The sequence below is a fragment of the Polypterus senegalus genome, chromosome 1, assembly GCF_016835505.1.
Source record: "Polypterus senegalus isolate Bchr_013 chromosome 1, ASM1683550v1, whole genome shotgun sequence".
NCBI lineage: Eukaryota > Metazoa > Chordata > Cladistia > Polypteriformes > Polypteridae > Polypterus > Polypterus senegalus.
In genome coordinates this window covers 114,472,469-114,483,684 of record NC_053154.1, presented here as the reverse complement: position 1 = coordinate 114,483,684, position 11,216 = coordinate 114,472,469, and the positions used below count along the sequence as shown (strand labels likewise).

The 11,216-nt window shown below is 39.4% G+C and overlaps 1 protein-coding gene across 1 annotated transcript; it reads right to left on the bottom strand.

Moving 5' to 3' along the window:
• Positions 1–257: 257 nt before the first annotated feature.
• il12a (interleukin 12a) lies at positions 258–8,915 on the bottom strand. Its single transcript, XM_039756528.1, has 6 exons — positions 8,872–8,915; positions 8,284–8,435; positions 5,545–5,643; positions 2,758–2,799; positions 1,183–1,302; positions 258–533 (listed from the first exon to the last, which is right to left on the bottom strand). The coding sequence occupies exons 1-6, from the start codon at positions 8,894–8,896 to the stop codon at positions 375–377; spliced, it is 597 nt and encodes a 198-aa protein (XP_039612462.1). The 5' UTR covers positions 8,897–8,915; the 3' UTR covers positions 258–374.
• Between the last annotated feature and the right edge of the window lie 2,301 nt (positions 8,916–11,216).

Sequence of the window (11,216 nt, the reverse complement as noted above, 5' to 3'; positions counted from 1 at the left end):
GAACAACAGTAATTTAATAAATGTGGACTACAAACTAATCTTACAAACAATATTTCAGACACAGTGCATTTTTTTAAATAAACATAATTGCATTAAGAACATAAGTTGTCTAGCAATCTGTCTTTTAGAGTACTTCACATGACATCAAACTTTCAAAACAAATCAAAGAAGTAAAAAATAAATAATAAATAACTTAATCTCAGCATATGCTGAATAAATAAAATAATTTATCCAATAAAAAATAAATATAGCATCATTATTGTTTTTTTTTTTAACTTGTGAATATTAGCTTATTTTAGACAGTTGAGTATCCAAACATTAACTCTTGTGGAATATGACCCTCCAACCCAAGGCTAAGAGTACAAACTCCAGATTTATGACGTAGCTTTGATGTAGTTCAGTGCTCGACTAACAGTTATGATCCGAAGTTTGAAAGACTGCAGGACCTTACAAAAGTTCCACCTTTTGCTGAAAGAGTTTTCATCCGTTTCCTCTTTTTGGGGAATTTTTGCCGCAGTAGAGATTCCCAAAGCCTGCAAATGATAAAGAGCATTTCTGTTAGACTCCTAAATGTAGCTGGATTTTAGACTGTGGTTTAATGATCAAGACTGGGACAAGCTCATTCACATATTCTTATTTCAAACAGATCACGTTCTTAGCAGGCAGTGTGGTGTTGCTGCCAAGGCATTGGACTTCTTACAATAAGAACTTTGGTTTAGTCTCCAGCACATACTTCCTATGTGACCCTGACTAAGTCATTTAAGCCCTCTTTGCCTAAATTGTGAGAGGATATGAATAACTAACACATCCTGATCTTCCAAGATCCCCTGAGTAAGGGTGTATTCTGAATATGCAACCTGGTGATCAAGGCTTTGCTTTGTGAAACACAAAAAGTCCAGTTCAACCCTAACATTCTGAATTGTTTCTGCCGTGTGGCACCAGAATTGTGCTACAGAAAAGTTTTGGAAACAGATATGAATACCGTGAATTTACTTTAATATCTGAATGACATCTAAATAAATAATTGGAAACAAGTACTTATTTCTTTACATACTGGACCAAAGGTGTATTATTATATTTTACAGATATGCAACTGAGGGTTGACAATTAAAAAATAATTGGTTGTAACAACAGCACAAAGGCAACATTATCATGAATATTAAAAAAAAAAAAATCTCATACCTTTACAAGTTCATCCAGTTTGTCTGTCAATTTAAAGTCATTTGGAATGAATTCCACATTGTTCTTTATTTCTTCTTTGTAAATCAGTATGTCACTTGTTATGCTCTTAAGGCAGTCCTCCTGCAAACACAGAATTGCAAGGAAAGGTCGTGATTAAGACAAAGAGCAGATCCACGTGTCTCTTTATGTGCCTTTTCTCACAGTATAAGATTTCAGTAAAGATACTGGTTGGCAGTACGGTACAGTATACTGTAATATATAACAGATACAATGTAGTGCCACACATAAAACACACTGAGTCATGCAAAAACATGATGTACCTTCTCAAAGAATTTTAATGTCTGTCACATATCTGGAATTAACAAGGCACAAAGTTCTAAAGTCCAAATGAATTTTAGTGGTTGTGTATTTCTAATTATTTCTATTCTAAGCATTTGAGCCGTTTATACAATTTTTATAAATGTTCAAAACGCAGGCAGATTGAGTGATTTGCGCAGATGATCACACAGTATGCCACAAGTGGGAACTGAACCAGCGTCCCTGTTGTTTAAAGCGTCGTGCCTCAGCCCCTACTCCACACTGCCTGCAATGCGTATACGTCTTCTGCGCCTTAGCAAGCCTAAATAATCCAAGCAGCTCAAAGGATGGCAATAAATCAGTCACACCATAGGCAATAATGCCTGATTACATCATTTCTGAACAAACATCCCTATTATGTACAGTGTATCATAATGTATTTCATAATTTCAAGCAGCCGCCAAGATAAAGGAGCTTTCAGAAAAACTACAAAGAAATTTCACACTCAGACACCCGTAAGGATACGGAAACTCATATTACAGACTTAAAGCTTCAGCATATGCCACCCATTTGTTAACTATATTAGACCATCAGCCTAACTGAGCAGCAGGACAGTCATGGTTAGCAATAACAGTCCAAGATCAGCGGCATCTTGGGAAAAGCTGTACAGTTAAATTTAAAGTTTAATGGCAGTTGGAAAAGTCCCATTTGCCTGTTAAAGCTGCCTCGGTTCTTCTTTGAAGCAGTGAAAAGATCTCTGATCCCAAATGGAGTTTGTAATGAAGTATTCAAATGGAACAAGAGCATGCTATAGAAAAATACAAATATAAATACGGACTATTCTTATGTACCCTGTGAGTTTGTGTTTGCATTTATTCAGCCTCTTGAGGCTTTTGAAGATGGCAATATAAATAAATGATAATATAAAGTCAATGAAAATAAGGTGAGCTACACCAAGTTGCCAAACAGAAAGCAAAACTGCGGTTAATTAAAATCCCAAGGTAAAAAACACCCGTGGACACAGTGTGAAATGTGAGATTTGAGATGCCTGAATAATTGTGAAAGGCACCAAATGCAAGCAGCTGAAGTGTCCAAAATGGTTAAACTGCGCTGTAACCCACAATGGTGCGTGACCAAATCCCCCCAGCGACTGTCTGGTGGAATATTGAAAGGAGGGAACTCTTTCATGTTTAACCAGAGCAGGGAAACATGCATTTCGGACTCCTCATTTTGGCTAAAAAAAGACAAAGTTCAGAACAAAACATAGAAAAAGCCTACCTTACTGAAAGGGGCTTTCTGTTTTCTTTGACATCCGAAAATCTGTAAATAAAAAAATAATTCTGTTATCAGCAGACACCAATACAGAAACCGGGTACCAGTGGAGAAAAATTAAATTCTTTAAGTTTGTTGAAGGCTTTGTTAAGTTTTAAATATTAAAACAATTTGACACAACTGTTACTCCTGGAGGTAAACGCTGGTGTCCTTCAGACAAGTAAATCCACTTTGGAACAGACCTAACTAGATGCAACAGTGACATCAGCTGCCAAAATGAAGAACAGCAGTCCAAATTTTGCACAATAATGTACTTTTGTACAGCAGGAGGAAACCAGACAAAGAAGACAAATCTTTCATTCATCACCCATTGCTTCTCTTGGCTGAACCTGCCTATTTCCGGTGCTGTAGTTGTGAAGAACTGGGAACAATGCCCACAGCATTAAATAATAGATGTAGACAGAGTGCCAGTCCATCATAGGACAGACGAGAGCATCCTGCACCTCCACTAAACCATACCAGGCCAACTTAGACTTTCCAATCATCCTGACATCTTTGAGATTTTTGGAGATTAACATGGACTGCCCAAAGAAACCCAGACAGAAAAGGAAGGGGAACCCAAAACATCTCACAGCTAATGCCCAACCTGTTATTTTAACCTAGTTTTTAGGAGATGTGAAGAAGCACTGTTAACTGCTGCACCACCTTGCGGTCCTCATTTATTTTTTAACCCTGCCACTATTTCAGTATGGGGATCATGGGGAAACTATAACCTGTACTGGCAACATGACATGACACCAAATGGGCCTTTCAGGTCCATGAGCCCCCATGGAAATTAAACCAACTGAGTCCATCCATCCATCCATTATCCAACCCGCTATATCTTAAGTACAGGGTCACAGGGGTCTGCTGAAGCCAATCCCAGCCAACACAGGGTGCAAGGCAGGAAACAAACCCCAGGCAGGGTGCCAGCCCACCGCAGACCAACTGAGTCTCTAAATGTAATCCCAACATGAACCATTTTGTAAAATTATTATAAATTACTGCAATAAAGTAATTACATTGTGTTTGGTCTCCTATAAGTACAAATCAATCCGTGCATTTGGTTCAGTAATGTACTTAAAGTCAACATGTCTGTAGGTTGGTTGGGAAGGGATTCTAGTGACTTATCAGGCCCATTACCTGTAATCTGTCTTTACCTGAACTGGTTCAGGCTGGAGAGGTCAAAGGAAAAAGATGGGCAAAAGTGTTGACTGCACTGGAATTTGAATGTATGGGCCCTGGCAGAGTCAACTCATACAGTTTGACATGCACTTTACTTTAAAAACCAGTTATATGCAGAAATCTGATTTCTAAAATGCCATATAAACCCTTTATTCCAGTTAGAGAAGCCAGGTTAACACACAGATTTCTCCAACAGTAACCTGGTTATTTGGTCATGTGAACTCTTCACAGAGTTACAGTTCGTAGCCTGCACATGTGTTAGCTTTGCACATGCTTTCAACAGCCACAGGTAGAAGCATCCACAAAGATACATTTCCAGAGGAAAATGCTTGGGTGATCACATTATTCTTCTCCTGGTTTAAATAATCTGTCTCAATATTTCAGAAAATGCCTAAATTTACGTTGATGAGCTGACTGAAACACCGGTAAGCACATCAGCAGAATCTTGGGGGTAGTTCATATACTGTACATTACAGATCCAATTACTTTTTAAAGTAAAGAGTAACCTAATGCAATACCTATTTTATTGAAATAAAAATACCTGCGTTATCAATATCCCAGCAGCACTGGATATAAGGCAAGAAGCACATGTACCAATAAGGCAAGAAGCACATGTACCAATAAGGCACTGCTCTGCAGAGCACAGTCACATAGCCAAGCAGAAAAAGTATGTGTGCAGTGTGCAGTTTGGTAAGAAAAACTTTATTAATAAAGTGGCAGTTTAGTTTTAAGTCAGCGATTACCTATACACTCCACTCCACTCCAGCCACCATATAAAACCTCACACTGTTTCAGTGTGGTGCTGAGGTGTCACCCGCTGCACTTGGGTCCCAATCCAGGTGGTATGGTGGGTGTGGCAATGCGCTACCAGCACATGCTTCCAACCTCTTTCTTTCTCTTTCTCTCTCTCTCCCCTATATTCTAAAGATATGTTGAAATAGTGTGATTGGGCGACCCAGGGTTCACACACAAATCATCAGGGCTCAGGTCACGAAGAGGCAGAAGCTAACTACTTGTTCATCAGCTACTTGCTGTTCCACCTTAAATTCAGCTCTGTTGTGCAATGGATGTCATTTACATCACAACACATGAAGGACTAATTATGTATGTACAAAATACAAGAAAATTACCACAGGCTCTTGATTGTTTTTTAGATTCACGGCTGCCGATGATAACATTTAACTCTTTATTGCAGAGTTTAATGACATCATAGCATTTTGCCAAAGGAGAATTCCAGAAGCATACTTGTTTCTTCCTTAAATGGTTTACTCGCCTTATCCCACTTTGTGTGTGAAAGTAAACGCACTGACTGCCGTTATTGCAGAGGGGTGCACAATAAAGAATATAGTTATGGAGGGGGATGTTGAGGCACTCAATACTTTGACTTATCTTAGAAAAAGTAAGACAAATAAAACTATTGTGGAAATTATTCAGTGGATTATGGGTTTCATATGATCATTATTGACAAGTGCACAGAGTACAGTGAAATTTTTCCTTGCATGTGCTAATCAACATACAACAAATCTCATTTCTTTAGAATCCGCCACCGTTAAAAGGCTTTCTGCTTACCTCCCCTGCTACGTCTGGTTCACAGTAGGACACCGTTAAGCCGTTTGTGATGTCTTTCAGCTCATCTGAGGTGCAGTTAAAACCAACATTAAGTTTCATCTAGAAAGCAAACAGAATAACAAAATTACAATTTTGTAAAACACTTGCGTCCATCCAAACCAGGTGTATCGTCAGTGCCGGATTTAGACTTGATAAGGCCCTAAGCTATTTGAGACATGGGCCCTTTATAAGTATATATGACAATTGCTCACTCAGACAATTTGTTTTGGGGGCCCTAAGCTATAGCTTGTGTAGCTTATACGTAAATCCTGCACTGTGTATCATGTTAGCATCTGTCCAGTTACAATGACGGTCACGTGTCCATTCTTGGTGAAACTACCTTGTCATAAAGAGGATGTGTCATTTTAACATTACGATTTAATATGAAAAGGGAAAGATGAACGACACAACCTGTGATGATGATGATTATGCAAGGAGTGCTCCTTGGAGTTGTAACGTTATTAAATGCCATTCCTGACACATACAGAGAGACCAGGTGATAGAGTCGTCTCCTGAATCTGTGTTCATTCACCCACTGACACACGACGCCATTTAAAAATCACAATGCCCCCGCAAGTCTTTGCATTATACCGGATCAGAGTCTCAAAGTCGCTAACATTACGGCTTGCCTTCATTAGATGCTAGTTACGTAGTGTGCCGTTTAATTACGAAGGGTGTCTTACAACAGGCCAGAAATGTCTGCCTTTCTGATACAGTATAAAAACAGATTAGTGGACTGGGCTACTGTTGTCCATTCAGATATTTAACTTCTCCCGTAAATTGTTCGACGCCTGTCGCGAGGCAGGAACTATTTTTGTACGGGACAGAATATTGCAGCACAATTTCAGACACAAACCCACAGTTACTCGAGCAATGCCAGCTTTCTGTTGACGGAAACAGCAGGGTACACATAAGGGGAGATTACACGTGTTTTTTTTGTTTTTTTTTTTAAGTCCCCGCGGGACGCAGACAGGTCAGATTAAGAGTGGAACTCTGTTTTTTGAGACTGGTGTTCTACCCGAAGGAATTCTAGCCCAACGAGGAGGGCAGCTGGTTTGTTTTCGCGATAAGGAAATGAATAATGAATACACGCAAGAGAAAATAATAAGGGGTAACTTAATATGGGAATTAGCTATCTTGAATGCGATGCAGCACCATTTAAGAAGACTGTGTTGATCTTGTGCAGTTTAAAAATCTTTCTGAATTTAATTGAAAAGTAACACAGACCTGTGGTAAGTGTTCATTAAATTGTTCTTTTAATAGCCAGATGCTATGATCCTAGAACAGAGATGAGCAGGTCCAGTAAATAAATGGGAAATAAAACTTTTTTCATGTAATGAAAACTTTTAACTTGTGTGGCTTCGCTGAACGATAATCTTTTTTTTTTTTTGCATCTATCATTATAAAAAATGTACAACGAAGACAGGGCTGGTCGACTCAGCCGAAGCGGCCGGTTTCTCTGAGGGGTGTCACATAAGAAAGTTAGGAGAACCACGCCCCTGAGTCGATTAACTGTGACGACACTGAGTGGGCGCTGTTACTCGCCGGACGCCGTTCATGAAAGTGCGCATGCGCCACACTAAGGGGCGCGCGCTTTGTTAAAGTCCTCAGTATGCGCAAAGGTGCTCTGAGATGTGTTACTTACAGGTCATCGAAGTCTAATAATACTAACTACCCGTTATGAACAACTAGGGGTACCCCGCCTAGGGTTTCAAATGTGCTTCGACTGGCACTGACAGGAAGACATGTTGAGTGGTATCATTAAAAAGTTAGGAATACCGAATCTTAATAATATGTGCAAAGGTAGCGGTTTACTGTACTGTAAAGTAGAGCAACTAAATGTATCTGTGGACTACATCGATACGGCAATGTGGGGACGTCATTCCGTTGTTCAGATTGCCAAATGCTTTGACAAAATTAGTATCTAGCAGATTTTTTTTTCATAAATTATTTAGTCTTTCTTATACACAAATTGGAAGAAATTAACGATGCGCGGAATCAAAAGGACGCTAGAAAGATTCATAATAGAAGACACCGGGATCGGGAAGAGGTTGTCAGAAACCTGACAACATTTAAAACGTTTCGGATAAGCCATAGAAACAGCTTGGTTATTAGCTGCTTTAATGTGGCAGAGTTTCATTTTTGTATCAATAGAAATAAACTTGCAATTCACCACCTGAAACAGCCGTGGGAATATTCATGAGAGTCAAAAAGGTGTCCGCCAAAGTATTACATTTAGCTTAATCATTTAATAGGACGGGTTGAAGTGTAAGTAATCAGCGCAAACCTCAGCGCTAACATTTTCACTTCACTGCATTGTGTTTTTCTGTTATATGCTATTCGCTATGGGCTTTGTTAGAATGATAAAGGCAGTGCGTTTTATTTTATTAAGATGGATTTGTTCACTCATCAATTCAAACAATCAGTTTTTTTTTATCCCACTTATTATAATCCTGGATCGAGGTTTGGGTCTGCACAGCAAAATCGCTAGAATTGCTTAAAACATGTTTGCATTTATACATTTTAGGTGTCAATTCAATACTGTCAATTTTCCTAACCAGGAACAGCAGACGCGAGACAGGAACCAACCCTGGACGGGACTAAAGCTTATTGCTACTTGGTATTTGGATTTATGCGTATACTTCCCCATGCAATTTATGCATTTCATAATTCCCCCCTCAGAAAAGAAATATTACTTACCCAAAAGTTGTGTCCGTTCACGTTGTTCATATTGTCAAGTATCTGTCTGGTGATATCCAAGCACTTCGTGTAATTTGTGGCTGACACTGGTTTGGCATAGCTGTTGGGTAGTGAAGAGAATATCGTGGCCAGCAGCATGCAAGCAGCAACACCTGTAATGGAAAAGACTGGTCTAATTACCCCTAACTTTAAATACTGTATGTCTTTTAACTGAATATGCCTTCAATATCATATCATTTCTTCATATGGTAAAAGCAGTCCTGCAAAAACAAGCAGATTCAGTCTCGCACAGTCGTGAGAATAAAACTTAGAAACGCCGTTTGAATATACACATCTATTTCAAAAGGAGGAACAGCCCGCATCATATTTAATCTTTATTCACACCTCCTGCACACTAGTCTTCGATCCTCCTCCAGAGTCACCCTCGTCATCGGTTTCATCTCCATCCCTCACACCCGTTGTCTTTAACAGGGGAACCCGGTAGCCTTCAACCACAAATGATTTTGACTGACTTTTACATTTTTAACATTTTAATGGTTCCCCTTCTCTCGAATACATGCTAATAATTAATACAAGCAAGTTACTTACAAAGTCGAGTGCAAGTTGGTGTCATTGTCGTTTGTCTGTCTCGGTACCCGTTTCGGCTGGTCTAATGAACATAAGGCACCGATACAACTTTTATAGCAGCGACTGTATACTAGGGGTTTTCCCTGCGGGTCGCTAAGAGAAAAAGTTTTTAAACCCATTTGTATTTTCCCAATGTTTACTAGAAAGCAAATATGACTACTATGAATGAGGTTGTTTCACTAAGGGATGTTTCATTACGACGCGTCGGTTGCGTATTAATACATTTCCGCCTGTAACACATACCCTCCCCCACAATGGTCACCTAAATATATCTTACATAATGGATTTTTAAACATACAGAACATTTTTTCGAGACTGTCAAAACCTGACACAGGCTGGAAGGCAAGTACGTGAAATCCACAAAACCCATTTGAAGCAAAGCGGCGTATTTAAGCCGACCAGTGCTAAGATGGTCTGGCTCCCTATTTAGGGGTTATTCCACATATATTCCTATATGTGCTTGGTGGAATATGCTCCAGTTTCCTCGAGAATCTGATTAAGATAAAGAGCGGGTTTAGAAAGTGGATGGATAACGGATTTTTCATATCAGTTTCTAACCGACTATATGTTAAGAATGAATTACTTATCGAATCTAATTAAGCTCTATGATTGTGAAAGGCCAATTGTTCAGTGCTGCTGTCCGAAGAGATGGTCCGAAAATGGACCGATGAACTGGTATCCCTTCCAGGACTGATTCTTGCATTGTTTTTCGAGTCTCCAGCTCCCCACACACATTTACTGTTTTATATACAATATGTAAAATCATGGCTCTAAAGTTCTGCGTTTCCTCGCAGAAGCTTTGGTTGGCAAGGGACCATTACATTCTTTCATATAAAGTTGATTCGTTGGACTTTGAAAAGGTTAATAATATGTGCACAGAACAAAAATGGTAAATGTATAGTAAGCTGCCAAGCAGGATAATGACAGATCAATAAAATACGAACTTTAAATCATGAGCACATTGGTATTATTTATATTCATGGCTATTTATAGGTCCTGTTAAGAGATTTTTTTTACCTGAACATTCATGAAGATGCCACAATGTTATGGCTCCGAAGAACCAGTTTTATTTTTAATAGTGTAGAAGAGGTCACTTGAAATAAAAAATGGACGGACCCATGAATTGAAGAGATGTTTCTGCGTACATACGTTTTAATAAAGGGGATCGATTTTGATTTATAATGTAGAAATTCGCTTATGACTGATTCAAACATCATGGCAAGATGTTTAACTCAATTCGAGGAGCACACACCGGCAACTCTGAGGGCAACGCTCTCCTGTCCGGGGCGTCAACTCAAGAAAGATAATCTAACAAAATCTCAAGAAGCGATCGATGCAGTCGAAGTGGCGTATTGGGGAGTAAAACAGCGCTACGGCGGTGAAGAGTTAGTACTTTACATTTGAAGGTATCTCTCACTAGACCTTTTTCGCCTTCAGGAAATATCAGGCACTAAGAGAGAGGAACAATGTTGTCAGTTAGACACATGTGAGCCTAAATCATATTTTCCAGACGTAACGTAAACAAACTGAAAATGTACAACGTTAACCTAGAAATTCTGTTTTCTCCCTCTGCCTGCAAGTGGAATCCAGTCACCTGTACTCCATTGGCGAAGCCTGTGTGTCAGAATTGTGAGTCACAAACCACTGACTTCGTACGCCGCTGCTCAGGTGGATCCGTGTTTTAAGACCAGTTCCGGTCCTCAATTAATTATCGCAGGTCTGCTTATCGTCATAAGGCTTCTTTAAAAGATTAAAAGATTTTGATTCATTCAAGTAAATTCGATTTGAAAATCAAGAGATGACGTCGTATTTTTGTTTTTGAAACTTTTGGAGTTCATACTAATGTATAAAAATCTGCTTTCATGCAGTAATTTAGAAATTTTGCTGGAGCTGGAGACAATCCCAGCATGCGTGACGTAAGGTGCGAATAATACCTGGACGGCGCGCCAGCCCATCGCAGAGCGAATACACACGCGGGCCAGTTTAGTAATGCAAATTCACCCAACGTTTTTGTCTTTGGATTGTAAGAGATTATCAGAGCACCGTGAAGAAAACCATGTGGGCATGGGAAGAACACGCAAACTCCACGCAGGGAACACCCGAGACGCGAACCCTGTCTTTTTCTCTCTTTAAAATACTGGTCCTGTAATCGCACTTTACTGGATTGCGTTCAGCTTGAGAAAGAACCATTTAATTGTGGGGAAGAAGTTCCTTCCACATGGTTCTTTGGGTTTTGAAATGGTTTGTAATATATGGGTAAAGCAGAAATCTATCATTTATAGTAGGGGGTCCAGCCGGGCACTAAC